A 22012-nucleotide genomic window follows, 5' to 3' on the forward strand; every position below is an offset into this window, starting at 1 on the left:
ATAATAATAAATGATAAATACTTCTTCTCTTATAACTAAATACTGTTCTAATATTATACCACGAATGTGCATTTGTTTGGTGTGTACAATGGAACAGACATCACGTCTTTGTATTTGACAGAGGTTCCAGAGAGAGCCCTCAAACACAGTCTGTAAATTTGGCAGACTCCACTCTGGGATTAATTTGTTCCACAACATTACCAACAGAAAACACAATTGTGTCCATCATTCTGATGCACATTACAATGAGATACTCTCATACACCCGGACCCTCTGTCAATAAGCCCATGGTCAGCATATTCCAACATGTGTTGACCATATAGATTTAATTTAATATAATTTCCCATAACCTCTCAGAGACAGAGAACCGACGTCCTGGGAGAGCTGGAAAGCAAATGTAACGTCAAAACTAATACAGGCATCCACCTGGAAGAGATGTGCAGCTTTGCCAAATAAATACAAGTCACATTTAACACCGGCAGGGCAGACCAGGGCAGACCAAGCCTGGCTGTTCTTGGGTGATGCAGGCCGTTTGGTGCTTGGCGTTGTGTGCAGCATGTGGCCCACAGATTAAGGCCTCAAATGAGGTTCTCTCCTGTTCATCACATGAATGCCCCCTCTGTTTGCGTACAGGGCCTGGGTGTGAGAGAGCGGAGGGATTTGAGAGGGTGTTTTGTATCTCCTCCAGGACTGAGGGGACATCCCATTATGATGAAGGAGCAAGGGGAGGGCTCGGCCCCCAAAGGGTTAAACCTGAGGTTTTTTTGGCACAATAACGCAGGATTTGGCTTTTTTTTAATACATGTGGAAAACAGCTCCAAACAGATTTTAGCGCAAGACAGGTGCCAGCATTACCATCTGCTTTGAGTTTTACCCCTCTTATACCCCCTCCTTTTCTCTCTTCTACCCTCACTTACCCCCCAATCCTGCTTTATCCAACTCTCTCTCCTTTTCTCCCTCGACCAATCACCAGGCAAGGCTCACTCTCTCCCTGTCTGGCTGACACACACATTTTAAGTACCTGGCTAAAAAGTAGGGAAAGTGGGGAGAAGAGTAATAAAAGGGAATGAATGTACATCAGGTAGGTATACCATATATGCCATGTATATGCGCATGCACACACACACACACACACACACACACACACACACACACACACACACACACACACACACACACACACACACACACACACATCCACAGCTGCATATCCCACTCAAGCTGTCATGCATAGCCTACTGATCATGTCATCCTATTGACAGCCACACAACTGGTCTTAAGGCAGAAATGATGGACTATAGTGTCTCCTGAGTTGAGTGGCTGATCTCCCATAGCGAAGTCTGATAGTCCTAATAGGAGCGGGCCTATTGTGCATAAGTGTTTGGTTAAAAGACCACATAGCCTACTGTAGCTGCCTAAACTTCTCTCATGGTTAATATCTATTGTCCTTAAATGAACTCTTGGCAAAGACTCGTTTGGTGGAGGCGGGACAGTAAATCACCTGTGAAAGTACACAAGGCCTGCTGCCGCCGCCAAACGGCAAACACAGGAAACCGTTGGGACGTCAAATTTATGTTCCATACGATTCTCTAAATTTGCTCCCACACTGACTTCGAAATGTGCTGTAAGCACGTCGGCCAACCATTCAGACGCAGGAGTCCACGCAGGGCTATTCCCAAACCTCTTGTTTTTTCCCTCCGTATTGAAACATTCCAATACGGTGAGTTTCGCTTTTTTGAAAAGGGAGATATTTCTTGTGAAAATATCCCATTTTTAGTTTAGTAGGCCTACTAGCTCGAACGGTTATGAAAATAGTGCCATTAAAATGAAACCATATTGTATTTTGTGAGCTTACCCAACGCGGACAGCCAAGCCTCATTTGAAGTGAGGCGCCTAGACGTTGGAGTCTCATTAGTTTTAACCTGTGCTTCGCGCCTTCCTGGCACGAGGCTGCCGCTAATGAGCCCATTAGGACAAAGGTGAGTTCTAAATGAGCGGAAGAAAATAAACAAGCCAGGTGACAAATTGCTACATGGGGGATAGTGGAGACTTGACGACGAAAATCCACGTCTGTCTTCAACCATAGCTTTGCTTTGTTCTAGTAGCCCATACACTGTTTGTATTACCCTGTGTGAGCCAATCTTTCAGAGGGTTGTGGAGACTTTTGTTTTTGTTTTTGTTGTTGCTATGAGGGAGATTTCGCAGGTGTTCTTTTTAAAAGCAGCCCGGTCACTACCGGCTCCCTTTTGGCCAGTCCTGAATGTGCCAGCCAGGGGCATTTGTTTGGGCACTTTATATAAGCCTAGGCCTACTGTTTCTTTTCTCTCCACGTTTAGTCCCTTTCAACTTCACTGTCAGAAAAAACACTTTTCAAGGTTTCCTCAAAGAAAGGCCACTGTAAACCTGCTACAGTCAGAATAATGAGTGTGTTCACGTTCTCCTCAGAAAATGCTAAACTGCACCACATTCAAACTGCCCCCTCTGTATGCTGTCCATGGAGAGCTCATTGAACGGTAAGTAGTCTCACATGTCAGACTTATGGCAGATATTATAGTGGATGGGGATGAGACTTGGCAGTTATTTTCTCCAGTTCTAGGAGACATGGTTGTTCTGTATACTAGATGTCTTTAATCATCACTACAGCAATATGGTAACTGTAGTTAGTTAGTTAGTTAGTTAACAGTTATTAATGGCATTAATAACTAACAGTTATTAATGGTTATGCCAGAATAACCAACGTGATCATCTTTCAATGTAAAAAGGACGTATTGCTCTGCAGTGATGATGTTGAATTATAATAATTATGAATTCCCTCTCATTCTGTTCTTGTCTGTAAGATGTGTCACACATGTCGACTGCATGTATGTGAATGTGTTAGTGTGTTTCAGAAGGGCAGTAGGAGCAGCAGTGCCTCTCTGTGTGGCCAGGGCACGGCTTGCCCTCTCAGCTGCTGCCTCTAATTCACAATTAACTGGACAGAGTCATCCTCCCTCACCCAGCAGATGGTTGGGGAGCGGGATATTTGTGTGCATGTGGGTGTGTATCGCTTTAGAGGCAGCTGTGGGAGGTAGGCTAAGCTTCGCCCACTGTTCTGAGTCCAGCTTCATGTGCATGCACAGATAATAACGGGAAACAGGGAAAAAAATAAATGAATCTCAAAGATCATGAAAATCGGAAAAAGAGGATTTTCTGCCAAGCCTTCCGTAAAATCTCTCATATCATTCCCCGTATCATCTTCAGAGGCGGCGGCTGGTTTCATTCGAGAGTAATCCTCGCGATTATATCCGTGCGTGGTGGACAATGAGCATATTGTTTTGATCTTGTTGCTGTAATCCAGCTCAGCACCATATTCAATAGAGGAGGGCCCAGTGGGCTGACATGCTCCACTCACACACAAGGCCTGCGTCCAGTGCTATCACAGCCGTTCCCCTCATGGCTCCAATTCTGAGAATTATAATCTGATAGTGTAATCGTAAAATACTGAGGATGATGATATTGCAGTATTATACAACGGGTGGATGAAAACAGGTTTTGTGATTGGCCGAGAAGGCGTTCGAAGCCGTGATTTAATAACGATTAAGTCACGGGTTAAATCACCTATTATGATATTCCTACGCCGCAGTAGATTTGTGTATCAGGTTACCTTGACAACTTTTGTAGTTTTGGGAACTATATTTACTTTGCAGGGCAGAAACCACCACAATCTATCACGAAAACATTGTTTTCTTCTTCCAAATCTTTGGATTTGTGTAACCGTTCGAGGCCTTGGGGCTGTGATTTATTGTCAATATTGTCACTTGGTAGGGGTGTGCATCCTGCCTAACATCTCCCCCTACCCGTGACAATATTGACGATAAATCATGGCTTCTCTGGCATTATTGCTTAATTAGGCTATAGATTAGGGAAATAATGTGTATCAAGTAAATAGTTTTTTCATCTATATGAATAGACATGCACAGTATTGCTATCATAAGCACTGTAACATGATGCATTCATATTTCCTAAAATCGTACTGTATACAAGATTAATTTGCACAGCATTTGAATCAGTAACCATAACTCTTACAGAGCGGGGAGTGAAAGCAAGGAGAGGGTGAAGCCATCTGTTTTACGGTGGAATGAGAGACAGGGAGAGAAAAAAAAAACCCTGGAGGAGTCAAGGCTCATAAAGAATACGCAGACTAAGGCCAAATTGTCAGTCAGTGTGGATGAGATGACATGCTAGCCAGACGGATTTGCCTTGAGTAGAATCTACTGAGTATGCAGCAGCTATCCAGCTGAATCAGAGTCCTGCCACAGTGCTGCACTCCAATCTGATGTCTTTGGTTGGGGTGCCACACTCTGGTCGTGCTAATGGAAACACCAAACATGCTGCTGTAACACTGGGTGACAAGGGCACCTTGGGTTTGCAGATGTTCACGCCCGATGACAGATGGCGGCAGCGGGGCTAAGGGAGCGACGGGGCGATGTCTGCGCCAGCCTTGTGCCACCTGCACCCCTCTTAAACTCCCTCTCTGGCTGTCTGCACCCCATTCCCCCATCCTCAAAACCCCAATCTGTGTGGTGGGATAGAGGGTGTGTGTGGTGTGTGGTGTGGTGTGTGTGTGTGGTGTGGTGTGGTGTGGTGTGGTGTGTGTGTGTGTGTGTGTGTGTGTGTGTGCGTGCGTGCGTGCGTGCAGGTGGGTTTGTGACATGACTCAGCGCTCCGGGATCACTGGGTACCAGGGATTGGCATGCGGCTACAGACAGACAGTGTGTCTGAGTCTGGATATTCTCAGTTGGGTCAGGTGCTGCAACACAGTCTGGATAAGCCTTATGGTTGGAACAAGTCCTTCTGCATTTCCACTAGCCTGGAGATGGAGCACACAACAGCACATGAGGTCAAATCTATTTGCCATTTCACTCTTAGATCTATGGGTTTGCTGGGCTCCAGAGGTATATTCTCTTTCCCTTGTTGTTGCGGTGAGAAAAGCTGCCAAAAATGTCTCACTGATGTTTTAAAAGTGTTTTTCCTATACCAGTAGAAATATATGAAGCAATATGGAAACTAAAATGATAATTTTAACGAGATTCTAAATCAAAATTGGCAGATGCACAGACACTGGTGACAATTTAATACATTTAGATACAATTAACCATATTTAGTGCCTTTGGCGGTAGGATTCATTGTGATTGGATGGCAAGATATGCCAACATCCCAGTGGCATATGCTCAATTGACCAAAACATGGCGAGAATGATGGCGAATTGTTCGATTTTATATTTGATTAGATTTTTTACGCAGATAAAAAAGAAAAGAAAAAACAAACCCTTCTCTGTCATACTCACCAACTGTTAACAAGGGTCTACAAAATGGCTACTGTAGCAGTTGATCATGTGATCAGCCACATGTTGTCAACAAGAGAAAGAGGTGGAAGATAGCTACTGATATTAAAGAGTTGAGTTGAAATGAAAAACTAAAGAGGTGCCATTCATTCAGTGAGTATGCCCTGTAACAGGAGACAAATGACTAGGCCCAGGAACCACAGGAAGACGAGGGGAAGATGTGTCTGTGAACGGCTAAGCCCGTAATTACCCCCATTCATCTTCATGGGACCCCAGCACCCTGTTATGGAGACACGCCCCAGCGAAGACCCCCACGTTTGATAAATCTCTCCTTAAATTAGCAGGCACCCGGGGGTCCAGGGCCTCCATCACTCCGTATGCTGCCATTCATCATCTCATTAAGAGTTTGGGCCAGGGGTGGCTGTTGAGGACTCCCGACATCGCAGGGGACTTCCAGCTCCTCCAAAGCCAAACAGTACGAGGGGTGCTAAGGTTGTTTACCAAGTTCAAATCAGTTGATAGAGATTCATTTATTTATTTATTTTTGCTGTTTAGAGAGTGCTGTTATTAACCACTTTAGGGACTACTGCTGCCAGGACAACAATGAATGATGCCAAATTCTGATGTATTGTAAATCTATGGTCTGTATGTTTATACGGGCATGTGTGTGTCTCTTTGTAGGTGCTTACATATGCTTGAGGAGGATTCGTTGATGTGAGTTAATTTGGTTAAAACGTTGCAGCTATTATGTGGCAACACACAGGAAATGCGGTGGAGGCCCAGGGAGTCCCAGCCTCATATTTAACTGCACTCTTTGCTGCAAAGTGAGCAGAAATAAAGGCTCCCTGTGGGTTACACACACACACACTCGCTCCCACAGCCCAGGTGGATGAATCTTTTAAAAAGCCACAGCCATCTCTGCCTTTTCCGCAGACTCAGAGGAGCAGGGCACAGAGCCCCAGCCTCCCATGGCGCCCCAAACACATCACTAACCGGATCGCCATGTGGTACATCCATTACCGTAAAATACTCCGCAGCTCCCCGTTGAACGCTCACCTCCGCTCGCTCGCACACACACATCAACCCCCCCCCCCCCCCCCCCTGCTTCCTAGGACCGCTTACGCTGGCAGTTCTGAATTGGGCCCGATCCAACTTTTACATTAGTGGGGGGTGTTTAAAAACCAGTCTGCAGAGAGCAGTAAGAGTGATCACAGCCACAAGTTCGGCTCCACTGATAATTCCGTACTCTGCAGTGCTGTGAGCTCAGCTCCCTCCCTCCCTACCATGAAGATGTTGGTTCCACCCTTCACTAACCGCAACACAATTGAAACCAGTCATGTAGTATACGCCTCCTGTCATTTGAATGTCATATCCATTGACCATTACACTCTTTGGCCATTAACTTGCCTGTGGTCAAGGACAATTGACTAATGGAACCTTGGGATTATTTAACTAAAGCAATAAATGGATTTCATGATATGAATGAAAACAAAGAATGTTCTAGTTCCAGTATTATATCTCTGAAAACACAGAACGGTGCAGTGTTCCCATCCCATCGAATGAGCTTTCTTCTTGCTTCTCTTGATTACTGTATAAACAGTATGTCGTCACTGCTGGTAAAAGGGATATTTTTAGATTCAGTGCTCTTTTTATTTTATTTGGATTTTGTCCTCGTTGTTCTTAGGAGGAGATGCTGACAAATCAGATTTTTTAAGACAAATTCTGGATTAAGTACTTTTCATTGTTTATGCCCAACAAGAGAGGATTATATTTAGGCCCATTTTATTATAATTTTGTCTCTGTCAACAAATACTACCGCGGATATGGCAAATGTTATATTTTATATTAAAGCCAAACTGTGGGTGTGTGTGTGTTTTAGTGTGTATGTTTTAGTGTGAATGTGTGTGTGAGAGAGAGAGAGGGAGAGAGAGAGTGTGTGTGTGTGTGTGTGTGCGAACATGATCCTTGCAGAGATTATCAAAACATGATCCTTGCAGAGATAATAGCATATGTTAAGTCAAAGACAATATAAGCTTATCACTAAGCATAAATGTACACAAACAAATGTGGCAGGGGTCACTGAAAAAAGGAAGAATACAATGAACATCTTCCAATTTTAACATGAATTTTACATGTGTTTATAAAAGTATGGAGACATTTTAATATTTAATCACAAGGCCATATGGATGGCCTCTGCAGGCACACTCATCAGGGTTGGCAAACAGTGAAAGTTAAGCCTAATGCACCCACCTAGTCTGCTCTCTGTGGGACGCCATGTTTGGTGCCAGGCACTGTCTTCCTGCTCCTCCCCTTCATCTGATCTGCCAACTACATTAGTACATCTATACGTTTACCACACACCCTCTCCTCATGCTCATCACTACTGTGACCTCCCTGACCTTTGTACTCTCCTCTGCTCTACACCTTACAGGCAAATAGCATGAGGTGGTTGTCCATTATTAAGAGAATAGCTGCCTCTTCACCTTGTCCACATTATGTGGCAGTTTCCCGCACACATTGAAAATGCTTTTTAATCTGGGACTATCGTTTTATTAATCTAGGTCTGGGAAACCGTCCCTTTTCTAAATGCCATGAAGTTTTCATCATAAATATCTAGACCATAGTAAAGGATTAAGGTACTACAGTAGTAAGTGACCTATGGTGCTTATGGCCTTTCGTGATACCTACCTACAGTGTATTATCCCTCTCACACACTCTTGATAAAGATTGTATATAATTAGGGAATCATGACATAAGGCCATAAGCACCATCTGGTCCCTCAATCACTCCCTCTACTTCTATGGCCTAGATATTTATGATGAAAAGTTCAAAAGATGGCATTTTGAGATTGGTTGGTTTCCCAGACCTATATGAAGTCTAGTCCTTGATTAAAAAGCATATTCAATGGAGAATCTCATTAAAAGTGTGATTTAGCCCAGGACTAGACTTAATCTGTTTGCAGGAAACTTCTCTCACACCTGTGCACTTGCTTGCCTCCCTTATCTGCTAACTGCTAACAAGCCTGTTTGCCAGGCAGTGACTGACGTTGATTTGATCCCTAAAGCCCAGAGTTTGGCACCGGATCGCTCCTAAGCCAAATTAAGCCTCTGTCATGGCCACCCCCGCCTCCACCCCTCTCTCCTCCTCCTGCCATGGGAACCCTACATCTTTAATGATGGTGGAGAGCTTTGCGCATTCCCGCAACACAAAAGCGGTGACATCTGTCTCAGTAAGTGCTGCACTCAAGAGCAACCCATTTGTTCTATATCTCTCCTCCTTGAAAAGAAATAAAAAATAAAAGAGGAGTTGGTGGGAAGGGGGGGTGGGGTGGTGGGAGGGGAGAGTTAAAACAAAGGACCTTTCTTTTAAAGTGTGTTTTCTGGTTAATTCCCCATACAGCATTCCAAAATGTTCTAAGAAGGTGTTAAAAAGTCTCTGCGTGTCCCCTTGCTCTGGTTTTGGCCCTACGGCCCACCTGCCCACTACCGGTTCCAACCCTGGATCTTAAAAGGACATTTTCCCCAGTTGAATATACTGTATGTTTGAAAGTCAAACTCATTGAAAACTGTACTCTATACACTGTACTTGTACAAACTACAAGTGACTTGCTTGCATTACAGCACATGATTTTAGACTGATGTTAGTTAAAAGTAGAGTCAGAGATATGATGTCATGCCAGGAAGTCACTGGAACCTTTACAAGATATTTGGAGTAAGTAAAGATGTGAACAACAGTAAGCACTCGTTAGACGTCTCCTCTCATTTTTTGTTCGACTCCATTTTGAAATTATCTCTGGTAGCTCACCTCACTCTTTTACCATTGATGTCATATCCCAGAGTCTACCTTTAATGATATGGTCAGATGATTATGTAAAGTCAAATAATGAACATCAATGATGTTACAAAAAACTACCTATTTTTATTTTATTGCAATATAATAAAATTACATTATTCCATTTATAAGAACATCAACTTCAAGTTCAGCATCAACATCAGTTTTCTGATATGAACGTTTTATTGGATATACCAAAAAAAATACTTAAAATAAACTTTGGTGAAATTAGTGGTAATCAAAAGACAGAATAAAATTTCATTTCATTTAACACAAATAATCAGTCCACTACTCTCCTTTTTGTAATTCTGTCACAACAACAACTGACAGGCACTTTTGTAGTCGCCTACAACTATACGTAACGACGTGGGTCCTGTATGCGACAGTAAAGATGGCGACCTCCATGCTAGGCAGGAGGGCAGCAATATTTTGCTGGGCTTTTAGAGGGGTTTCATCATTGAAGTCTATCATTCCCGTGAGCTCACAGTGTGGGCTCCTACAGCAGATCGCAAATTACAATCCTAAACCACTCAGAGTAAATATTAAAGATCCATATCTTCCGGATAAGGAGAGTGAGAAGACGCCCGACTGGCAAAAGACAGACAAGTATGACCGCAAGCTGTACGGGCGATATGGTTCAGCCTCCGGGATCGACCCCGCTAAACTGTGGCCGAGTCCGGCCAAGCTAGAGGAGATGATCGCCGAGGAGAAGGAATGGAATCCTCCACTCGACGTGATGTTGAATAATATCGAAGTAAAAGACAAGGAAATCGCTGCGAAACGTCTTGCGAGGTAGGCACAAATACTGTAGCTGGTAGACTTCGGCAGTCACCTGACAACTGTCAAAATCTGTTAAATTCCCGTTTATTAAGTGTTAGAATGTATTTTCCTGAGTGATCCTTGGAATGTGGTTAACAACAAGCGGTACCAGACCCCAAGATTTCTGTTGATAACATGTCACTCACTGGCGCCGAGCCTAACTGAGATGAGCCTTGTGTCCTGGTTTCATGTTTATTACGTACGATAAAATTGACTGCAAACTCTTTGTAGTTGCCACTTCCCTGCTGCCATTCTCTTGGACAGTAGTTTCGTGTCCCAGTTCGATCTGACTAATAAATTGTCTTTATTTAACTTTCAATTTGAGTATCCACCTTCTTCCACGCATCATTGGATATTATTCTTCAATATCAGAAACATCATCATTACATTAACTGTTACTGCGACAGCTATCGTCATCACTTACCTCTGCAGAATACCTATTGGATTTGAACAAGCTATAGCTGTATAAAACGATGCACAACCAGCAAATGTTGTGACGCTTAGTGACATGTCACTCAGCCCCTCATTGCTCCCCAGACACACACACACACACACACACACACACACACATACAGGCATCATACACATTTTCCTTAATGAGCATTGATGTCGAAAAGCAACAACCATAGAGCAAGGCAATCAACTATTTCATAAAAAATATCATTTTGTCTGCTGAATAAAGTGCCTAGCTAACCATACCTCATTAAACTATCAATTTACACACTCTGCCTACTACCCTGTTCTGTTTCATTACAGAGAGAAACTGATTGCAGCCAACATGGCCAAGATGCCCAAGATGGTTGCCGACTGGCGGAAGGAGAAACGGGAGGCGAAACAGAAGCTGAGGGAGGATAAGGCTCGCCGTGAACGGATGCTGACCCAGGCCAAAGAGCGCTTTGGCTACGCAGTGGACCCCCGGAGTTCCAAATTCCTGGAGATGGTCAGCGAAATCGAAAAAGAGGAGAAGAAGAAGAAGAAGCAAATGAAACGCAGAGTAACGGATGAACAGGGTCTGAACCCAGCGGCTGCCTCCTCATAACTGACGCATCCTGACTGACTTTGTACATATGATCTATTTTGTAAAATGTTCTCGGTTGTCGTCGGTCTGCCATGTCCTCCCCACTTCAGTTCAATTAAAGTAATCTGGACATGTTTGTCCCCTGTTTAAGTGCAGAATGTGTCCTGCATTTGGCTCAGCAATACATTTAGGACATTGACACCCATGTTTGTATCATTCTGAGCTTGCTGATGATCATAGTGAAGCTGTGTAACATATACTATCAAGTACATTACACAGCATGACAGCATGAAAACAAAATCACTGAGAGTTAAAATACATAAAATTTATTCCGAAATGTGTGTGTATCGTCCATCAGTTTGAAGTACATCAACCTACAGTGCTCTAAGAAACTAGTCTTTCTGTCCAGGCATATCTTGGACAAAACCTGGCCTGGAGCGCCAGACCTCCTGTACTCTGCATGGCACCAGGAACATAGCATTTTACAGATACTTTCATAACAACGAATCATGAATTAATGATTATCAAGGTCCTTCCTGTACATTTACTATATGGTTACATTTGTAAAAAAAACAACAACTATGGGACTGGAGTTAAAGGTATAAGCACATATGTGGCACAATTTTGGGGGAGGATACAGTGATCACTAGGGGCTTACTTTCATCACATATATAATCCATAAGATGTTTTGTCACATGTCTAACATGTTATAACATAACACCTTGTAATGGACTCATTTGAGAGACTGTTAACTCCTCCCTATAATACTCAATCACTTTTAGTGAAGCAGTGTTTTATCAGATGAGAGTAAAATAACAAAACCAAAGAAAGAACAACGACCATCTTAGTCATTTGTTAGAGTAGGCCTACATACATTTGTTGTTAATCAAAATCTAGAGTTATTTCATTAGAGTGCAGACAAACATTTATTAAAACATATCACAACAGTTATACTAAAATATGATTGTGGACAAATCCAATTCCACATACTGATATGGGCAATTATAGTCAAATGTTCCATTACAGTAAGTACAATAAGTTTCATCTCCTCTGAACACATGCTGTCCCTTGTGAGTCAGTTAGGAAGAGACGACCATCCATGAAGTAAGGGGAGAGCTCCAAACACAGCCACCACAGGACTCAGTGGATACAGGAAAGAGGGCAAAAGTCCCTTGGGAGTAGATTATATGAGGTTCTAAAGGACTTTTAGACAAGGACGAGGAGTAGAGCGGTAGAGTCCAGTGCTTGCATAGCACAACAAAACACTTGTGTTCCTACAGCGCTGTGATCTCCTCCTGGTCACTAGTGTCAGCCTTGAGTTTGGAGAGGGCAGCGTGGACCCTGAACTGGGTACGAGACTCCATGGAGTACTCCTTGTAGTTATGTCTGCGGGAACAGTGAACGACACACAACATGGAATCTGATCTGGGGAGGCTGGTGGGAGGTGGATGTCGAAGGACGGGCTCACTGTAATGCATGTAATGGATTGAGGAATGCTAACACACGTTATATACCATTCCTCATTCCGTTCCATGTATTACAATGAGCCTGTCCTCCGATTTCCACCTCCACCAGACTCCCTTGAATTTGATAATAAGTTAAAGATAGGGAGGGATGGTATTGTTTCAATCAGTATGATCCATCCTCCAGTCAACAACCCTTGTGGTCCTGTAAAGCTACAAGGAGTGCCGGCTTTTGTTCAAGCCTAGCACCAACACATCTGATTCAAACAAACGAATCATTAAAAGGTATTGATTTGTTGAATCAGATGCTTTAGTGCTAGGATGGAACACAAGCCCTCACACCTTCAGGGTTGTTGACCACCAACATACAGGTTTGGACTGCAACCCATCCAGTCTACGAGAGCTTGCACACAACAGTGCATGAGAACAGCCAGTAGGGGGCGACTCACTTGGCCTTGTGCAGTATTTTGATGGCCTGTTCCTTCCGTCCCTGGTCTATGTAGAGTAGGCTGAGCTCCAGCAGGGCGTTGGGGACCAGGTAGTGGTCAAACTTGATCTTCTTCTCACTACATGACAGACAGGAGAGGATACAGTCCTGTCAGAACCTTGTTTAATGTGTACACTAGAATAAACACTGATTCACACTACAGGGCCGACCCGAACCATACTGTGGATATTTTCTTTTCACATTGTCCTTTCCGGCACTGTTTCTGCAACTATGGTGGATGCATAACCAGGCCTGCCCAGTACAGCTTAGATTGGTTCATCTGTGTCGTGTGAATTAGAGTTAAGCATATTTAACCTTCACTGATCACTATGACAAACATTACCTTTTTCATTGTAATACATGGAATGGAATGAGGAATGGTATCAAACACATGTTTGATACCATTCCTCATTCCATTCCATGCATTACAATGAGCCTGTCCTCCAATTTCTCTACCAGCCTCCCCTGGCATATGACTTCACTGGAAATTATCCTCAGTATGCATTCACATGACATTGCTTAACTTGCTGGAAACACTGGGGTGGTTTAATCAAACAAAGGGCATTTCATCTATCTCCAATGCCATGCAAATATTCACTCTATGACTTGATGAGCCAGTTCAGAAGGTTTATTACTTCTCAGCAAACACCACTGTGTTTAAACATGGGTAAAGGACAGGGACTAGCACCAGCTCATCCCTTGAAGGCAAATTATAGGGGCTAGCCGAATCATACTGTGCTGGCTCGGATAATCTTTTCACACCGTTTCAGCAACTCGAGTGGATGCGTAACCAGGCCAGCCCTGCACAGCTCGGTTGGGCTCCGCAGTGTGAATTAGGGTTTTAGTGTGCGGATCCCTACTGAAGCTCCAACAGCTCTCCCTCTCACCTGTTGTAGAACCGGAGGTTCCTGACTCTCTCACCTGTTGTAGAACCGGAGGTTCCTGACTCGCTCACCTGTTGTAGAACCTGAGGTTCCTGACTCTCTCACCTGTTGTAAACCTTGTTGAAGCATTCCTCAGCCGCCTGGGCGTGGCCCTGGTTCTTCAGACACAGACCCTTCAGCAGGTGGATCAAACAGCGGTCGTCTACAGAATACTCATTCACTGCCCAAGAGGAAGAAGACATGTTTTACATTATACAACCGTTACACACTCAAAATACAAATACATTTCCAGTACAGAATCAACCAGAATATATATTGAATTTGTTCTGATTCCAGTCTGTGTTGGTGATATAATAAGAATGGTTTTAGCCTCATGACTGGCTAAGAAAATCAGGCTGGTGTGTCCCTATTTAGACTGACTGCATGGTAAACTGGATATACTGCAGATAGACAGGTTGCAGTACCAGGAGACTCCAGCAGGGTGTGCTCTGCCTCCACCAAGGTCTGCATCATCCCCTCTGTAAGCTCTGGCCGCTTTCTGATCATGGTGAAGCCGTTCCACATGTACATCATCTCCTACAACACAGCAGGACAGAAACACTGATGTGAGGCACATATTTCAATGAACCTGTGTGTGTGTGTGTGTGTGTGTGTGTGTGTGTGTGTGTGTGTGTCTATAGGTGGGTTGTAATTACCAGCACTGGTGCAGGGAGTCTCACAGAGCAGAGGCACATATTTAAATGAACCTGTGTGTGTGTGTGTGTGTCTATAGGTGGGTTGTAATTACCAGCACTGGTACAGGGAGTCTCACAGGGCAGCTTGCTTTATATCGTCTGGCCTTGCGAATGGCAAACTTCTCAGTGGGGGGAGACTTGCCTGCTATCTTCTGCTTGAAGGAGGGCACCTTTCTGAGAGAGCATGGCAAAGAGGGAAAGAGAGGGGATGGAGGAGAAAGAAAGAGAGAGAGAGAGAGAGGAGAGGGGGGAGGGTGTGGTTATCATTTTGTCCAACACTAGGGAACTCTCGTTAGTTAACTCTTGGGATATTACAGTGTGTGTTTACCTAAAGAGCTCCACCTCATCTTCCCCAAATGGCCGAGCCTCCCCCAGAGGCAGCATGCTGAGGCAAGCAGCCTTCATGTACACATACATGGCCTGAGAGAGAGAGAGAGAGAGAGAGAGAGAGAGACAGAGAGACAGAGACAGAAAATGCCCAAGTAAGTAGAGTTGAAGATGTGAACACCTTCAACAGACTAGTGAGAAAAAAAACAGATTAGATGTAGAAAACAAACTTGCATTATGCTAAATAGAATTTGTAAGGTCAAGTGGAATATATGTGTCTTTGATGTAGATATAAGGGGAGGAATCTGTGTTATTTCCACTTGGTCTGAAGCTTGGCTTCTACAGTCATACCTTGGACCAGCGGCTCTCCTGGCTCAGAAGGTCTGCGTAAAAGTAGGCCATCCTCCACACACGCTTGTAGGTGAAGCACCACATCAGCTCCCAGTAGCACATGTGGTGGAACTGCTTCCACTGCTGCTGTGCCTTGCAGCCGTCCTCAAACAGCGCCACTGCCTGGCAGCACAGCGATATTACACCCCATCAGAACACGCACACTGACGTATCATATCTATGGCGTTAGGGCTAGGGGGTTGTTTGTGGACGGGACCTTCATCTAATTCTCACCTCATCAATGTTCCCTTTGATCTCCTCCGCTCTGCCTGCAAAGAAGAGGAAGATGGCGCCCTGAAGAGAGGAAGTGGAGAAAAGTGTAAATGTCTATACTTTGGCGGAAGTAAGCCCTTGAGGTTGCAGAACTACATAATGGAGGCTAAAGAACTACAAACATGGAGGCTAAATAACTACACAACGGAGAGCATGAACTCCCAATGGCTCCGTTGCTTACATGACCCATCACATTCTTACTGTGCATAACTTCACCTCCCTCCATTGAGCAAGCGCCCACATGGTAAACCTATTAGTTGTGATACTGTTTGCCAAGACCTCTCCTGGTATCGGTATACATTGTCTTGCATGGTGAGTTGAGTTTGCTTTGGGCTGGGAGGGAGTTCAATTAAATAGAGGAATGTTACTGACTCGTGGGTAGCGGATCCGGAATGGCTTCAGCAGCTTTTCAGCATTGACCACGTCCCCCTCACCTGTCCCTGTATCAAGTAGAGGAGGAATATTAGATGGTTCGTAACAATGTACACACACACACACACACACCCGCACATACACGTACACGATTCACACACACACACCCGCACGTACACGATTCCTCATTCCATTCCATGCATTACAATGAGCTCCAATTTCTACCTCCACCAGCCTCCCCTACCAGAGATAATATATATCATCTATTTCTGTGAGTGTATCTGTACCTAGTGGTGTGTACAGTTTCCCCAGAGATTATATATAACATGCATTTCTGCGGTTGATAATATATACCATGTATTTCTGTGGGTGATAGTATATACCATGTATTTCTGTGGGTGATAGTATATACCATGTATTTCTGTGGGTGATAGTATACAGTGCTCCTTGAAAGTATGTGAACCCCTTGTGCAATTATAGATTTTTTTTAGTTTTATTAGAGTTAGAGTTTTTGTTAAATAAACAATGAAAACATATCACATGTTTCTGTTTGTGTCCTTTATTTGGAATTGTTCATTTATTTAATTTCGTCTTTATGACGAATTGGGGTTTAGATAAAGATTTTATAAGTTCATTTTAATATTTTATACAAAAATAACGATCATCCCTGTAGGGTTCAGAAACTTTCAAGCAGCTGTATACCATGTATTTCTGTGGGTAATAATATATACCATATATTTCTGTGGGTAATAATATATACCATGTATTTCTATGGGTGATAATATATACCATATATTTCTGTGGGTGATGGTATATACCATGTATTTCTATGGGTGATAATATATACCATGTATTTGTGTGGGTGTGTCGTACCGAGTATGAAGGTCAGGAAGGTGTCGTAGCAGAGCAGCAGCAGGGCACACAGCATGGAGCGCAGGTTGAGGGCTGTCGCTCCATCATTCAGCCGGGAGAGGCCATACTCCTGTACAGAACATACATGCATGGTGAGAGAGGGAGGGAGAGAGAGAAAGAGAGAGAGGTAGGGAGGGAGAGACACACACACACACACACACACACACACACACAAACAGTCTACTGTGGTTTAATTAAAGAGTCCTACTATACCTTGTCTCCAGAGAAGCCAGCAAACTCTAAAACCTTCAGTATCCGAGGAGGAAACAGGGAGAGGGTCTGTGGAGACAGTACAGAACACTGAGATGAAGCATACAAGTGTCACTGACACATATGATAAACACATACAGTTACCATACAGTTGGGACGTACCAAGTTGAAGGCTCCAATCCCAAACGACACCCCTCCCTCTAAATGAATGTGGCTGGGTGTGTGAAGAGAGCCATGGGACTTTATGAAGGTATGCAACTCTCTGGGTGAGAAAAGACAATTATGTCATTCATTTACCAACGTGATTACACATAATTGCATAATAAGGGCATAATTATACATGATTATAGAATAATAACACATCTAAATGGACTGATAGCTGCAAGCGCTTGGCCATTATAGGTTTAACAACTGGGCACAGAGTCTTACTTTCACTGCAGTGAATAAGCAGATCACGAGCACAATTGATTCCATCAGTTGGTTCCCAATCCCACTCTCTGCCACCCTCTCCCAACATTCAGACCAGAACGTATCTTCCTCCAGCACACTTACTTGTAAATTAGGTAACTGTTGCGTACTTTGATTCCTCCTTTGATAAAACTCACCATGCTCTCATCCTGGAGGAAGAGGAAATGGAAAAATAGAAATATTATTTTACAAAGGTGACTACTAGTGAGACAGAAGTGGGGGGTTCTGGACTGTATCCAAAAGTGTCTGAGAGGACCAGGGAAACCAGTTAGATCACCTCAGATCAACTGCATTCATACCGTAGTAGTCTGAATCTGTCCCCCCGTCTAAACCATGAGGCAGGAAAACAAGCCATTTTATACACTAAAACATGTCACCTCAATGCCCTAAATAACTTCATTTCAGCTGATGGATAGTGCTTTGTGTTGCATTAGTGAAGGAAGTGTCTTACCTGTAGGAAGGTGAGAGCAGCTCTTTGGAGCAGACACTCAGCATAACACACCTCTGCATGGAGCTGTTCTGCAAACACACACACACGGACACACACACGGACACACACACAGACACGGACACGGACACGGACACACACACAGACACGGACACGGACACGGACACACACACGGACAGACACACGATTGAAATGACCAACTATTTGCATATATCAGAATGTATCCTAATGTATTGTGCTTTGAGCCTCAATGTGGTGAGCCCTGAGCCCAACCCCCCCTACCTTCAGTTAATGAGTCTGATGACTTGCTGACCAAATTAGGGGACTTCCGTCGAAACCTGAAAAGAAATGCGAGCAGACACATAGGCTATAGGCAAAACAATGCAATTGTTTGTTGTTGTTGTTGTTGTTGACCAATGCATGTTTCATCTGTGGGCATTCATAGCAGAAAAGTACTTCTTAGCCACAGCAGCCAGACTGCTTTTGACCACCTCTACCAATCACAAGTGTCCTACATCGCATACTATACGCCACCAATAGAGCAACTCCAGCCATGCAAACACAGGCAAATACCAGAATGGAGAGGCCGGGTTGCTACAGTATGTAAACGCTCTTATTTGCCTGTGTGTTCTGGTTGATAGACAGAGGAAAAGTAGGGGAAGAACAGCCATGGTACAGTAACTCAGTGTCACTGTTCAGAGCCAGGGGCAATAGTGCCAGAGTCTACAGTCTAGACCAGACGTCAAAAAATACTTGGATATTCCAGGATTTCCCTCAACTTTCCCTCGAAGAACCAAAGACCATTTCCTATCAAATATTGATGATTGACAATAACGTATACATTTACTTGAATTTAACGGAATTGAAAATGAGTTGTTTTTGCATGTCAGCGAAGAGAAACATCATTCAAAACCACCATTCCACTATCGTACAGTTTAATTGTCTAAGCATTTTTGAGGCACAAAATCAGGATCAGTGAACCTTGTGGAGCAGAGTTCTGAAAACAATAAATACATGTATTATGATAGAATTTTGCCATTATCCAGCAGCAGCCTCACCTCTGGCAGACCTCCTGGGCACTCTTCATGGTGTTGCCTGCGTTGATGATGTCATCCTGCTGAAAGGTCATCATCGCCTGCATCTCCAGCACTGTGGCGTAGATCAGAGCATGGTACATGCTCTCCTTTACCCTACAACAGAAAACAGACAGGCAGGCAGGCAGGCAGGCAGGCAGGCAGGCAGGCAGGCAGGCAGGCAGACAGACAGGCAGACAGACAGACAGACAGACAGACAGACACACACACACAGACACGCACACGAGAGAGAACAGTAAACACAGCAAACGTAAAAAAGGCAATTTGAGTATCTACTTTATACTGTGGGTCTCACTCCTTAGGAAAGACACAGATGGCTACAGTAAACACTCATTATTCCCTCTCTCTCTTCCCTCCTACTGCTCCATGTGTGTCTAGTGTTTTTCTAGTTGTATTTTCCAGAGCCATTGCTCTGCGCTGCGCTGCTTGTTGAGCTCTGGGCGTCAGCTTCAGCAAACACTCCGTATCCTGGAGAAGTGACTTTTCGACCAGCAGGAAGCAACACTTCACCACGGCTCACCAGTGACAGGGCAACATTTCCATCACACCCAACAGTGTGAACACACACGCACGCACGCACGCACGCACGCACGCACGCACGCACGTACACACACACACACACACACACACACACACACACACACACACACACACACACACACACACACACACACACACACACACACACACACACACACACACACACACAGACAGACAGACAGACAGGCACGCACGCACGCACGTACACAGACACACACACGCACGCACATGCGCACCCACAGACAAACAGACACACACACACACACACACACACACACACACACACCCACACACACACAACACTAACTATACTATTCAAACAACACACACAGTTGCAAAATACAAATATACAAATTTTACAATGATGCAAGGCTGAACCTAAATCCTACAAATTGATTTGCAAATTCAGCGTTGACATTTGAACAAGAGAAGTCAATTGAAAGGCTGTATTGTCCACTTCAGTCCAAGGAGAGTAATGCTGTTACCGTGGCCGCAGCTTATCCAGGCTCTCGCTGAAGTGGTTGTTAAGGAAGAGATCCAGCGCCTCCATGCACTCATCAAGGCATCCCTGCAGGGTCATCTGTGTGGAGCTACACACACACACACACACACACACACACACACACACACACACACACACACACACACACACACACACACACACACACACACACACACATTACAATTGGTACCATGCAGAGTAAAGCGCAAAGCCTCTAGGGTTTTAATAAAGATGTACTTAAACATCCCATTTTGCACACCCAGAGCCCAGCATCATTCTGTGGCTGTGTGTCAGCTTTACTCTTGTCTAACTCTGTCAGGCAGAGAAGTGGAGAGACTGAGAGGTGTGCATGTGTAATCAGAGGGCTCTGGGGGCCCATAGGTGTGATAATCACACTGACTGCAACAGTCAATACAGTGCACATATGTGCACGTGCACTCTTCTGGGAATTGAATCATATGTGTGTAGTTCAGGGCACCAGCCTGCTCAGAGCACAGCCTACACACACACACACACACACACACACACACACACACACACACACACACACACACACACACACATACATACACACACAGCCCAACGTGTCTCTTGTTTACTCAGCATAGATGGCTCTTAACAAATACTATATTAAATATACTTATTTACCTCCTGTTGACAGTGCTATAACAGAAAGTAAAGAGTAGTAGTAGTAAAGAGCCAGAAGCTACCCTTGACAATGAGAAGAAAGAAAGAAGGGGGAGGGACAATAGAGTCAGCAAGTCTGAAGAAGGAAATAAGATGTTATTCATGCCTTTGTCTGGTTGTTTGTTTAATTTGATTAGTCATGACCAGGATACTCTCCAGGAAAACATATCCATTTCCCAAATCTCTAAATTGCATGCCAATATTGTCAATCAATAATTAGAGCAACAGCTATAGGGTAAAGAGGGAACATTGACGTTGTATATTATATAAGCATATTTCGAAAAAGAAGCGATATTTAAACACCAATGATTCATTTAGCCGTTAACGGAATAAGAGAAAAGCAATGAGTTTTTTGCTGTGCAGTAAAGCTCCCTCAATGTTGTAACTTACGTAGCAGGTGCGTCTTTCCCATTGGACATGTTTCTCTCTCCGGGCACCGTGCCCAAACTCCTGTCAAGAAGTGGACTTCTCAGGAGCGCTTGAGGAAAAACATTAACTATCTAACTGTTTTAAAAAATGGAAGCTTTGTCAATGATGATTGAATTCCGCTTTGAGAAAATAAGTTGCATTGAGTTCTAGGTTAACTTGAAGAGAGGCGCATGGAGACATTCATCTTTGTCGAGTAGTCGATTAGTGAGGGTGTGCAATGGAAGTGGAGTGAGGGTTGTACTTGACTCCTCCTTAGCAACACCGAACAGGTTCCCTGCCACGCACACGTATGTCGCAATTGCATTCATGCAACGATACAGCCAGGTAGAAATGGCGCATCCCATCTAATTGATGTTGTAAACTAAAGTAGCCTATATTTACAGTACAAAAATGAACTCATAGACTAGCTTAGCTGAAACCCTAAAAGATTGCCCAAGTGTGTGTGTGTGTGTGTGTGTGTTGCCTTTTGTCCAATGGCATAGCACAGAAGACCAATATCTGGGCCTCTGAATGCACCTCTTCACATAAGCCTATGATACTAAATTGCAATATATTTTTGATAAGTGTTGCTCGTCAGTCACCAACTGAGCCCCTCATAAAATGAAGGACCAAGTCATTTGTCTCTTCTATGACCCTTTACATATTAGCAGTCTCCTTAGAGTATAACCCTGAGGTGAGAGCAAGGAAAACCCTTAAAGTAAATACAGAAGTTCGAATGAGGTTGTACTGTATAAAGCTATCTAAAGTGATCACTCCCATTTCTTCTTCAACAGTGTATGTTTAATAGATGGAAAGAACACC

At 43.9% G+C, this 22012-nt stretch overlaps 2 protein-coding genes across 3 annotated transcripts; one reads left to right on the plus strand and one right to left on the minus strand.

Moving 5' to 3' along the window:
- Positions 1 to 9545: 9545 nt before the first annotated feature.
- On the plus strand, positions 9546 to 11236 carry gadd45gip1 (growth arrest and DNA-damage-inducible, gamma interacting protein 1; the record flags this gene model as incomplete). Its single annotated transcript, XM_083677754.1, has 2 exons — positions 9546 to 9946; positions 10730 to 11236. 2 exons carry the CDS (start codon positions 9546 to 9548, stop codon positions 11010 to 11012), a joined length of 684 nt encoding a protein of 227 aa, XP_083533880.1. The 3' UTR covers positions 11013 to 11236.
- A 59-nt stretch (positions 11237 to 11295) lies between these two features.
- Positions 11296 to 21420, minus strand: LOC310810115 (tetratricopeptide repeat protein 39A). 2 transcript variants are annotated; one of them, XM_083677752.1, is made up of 18 exons: positions 21173 to 21420; positions 20079 to 20183; positions 19018 to 19149; positions 18242 to 18297; positions 17963 to 18030; positions 17596 to 17660; positions 17206 to 17305; positions 17047 to 17112; positions 16795 to 16903; positions 15922 to 15989; positions 15511 to 15570; positions 15238 to 15399; positions 14888 to 14979; positions 14613 to 14733; positions 14290 to 14401; positions 13931 to 14045; positions 12904 to 13020; positions 11296 to 12377 (listed from the first exon to the last, which is right to left on the minus strand). In XM_083677752.1, the coding sequence occupies exons 1-18, from the start codon at positions 21199 to 21201 to the stop codon at positions 12266 to 12268; spliced, it is 1689 nt and encodes a 562-aa protein (XP_083533878.1). In that variant the 5' UTR covers positions 21202 to 21420; the 3' UTR covers positions 11296 to 12265. The 2 variants fall into 2 exon arrangements, with proteins under 2 accessions (XP_083533878.1, XP_083533879.1); XM_083677753.1 differs by lacking the exons at positions 20079 to 20183; positions 21173 to 21420 and having other exon boundaries at positions 18242 to 18326; positions 19018 to 19151.
- Between the last annotated feature and the right edge of the window lie 592 nt (positions 21421 to 22012).

Source organism: Argentina silus (genome assembly GCF_951799395.1).
Source record: "Argentina silus genome assembly, chromosome: 9".
Lineage (NCBI taxonomy): Eukaryota > Metazoa > Chordata > Actinopteri > Argentiniformes > Argentinidae > Argentina > Argentina silus.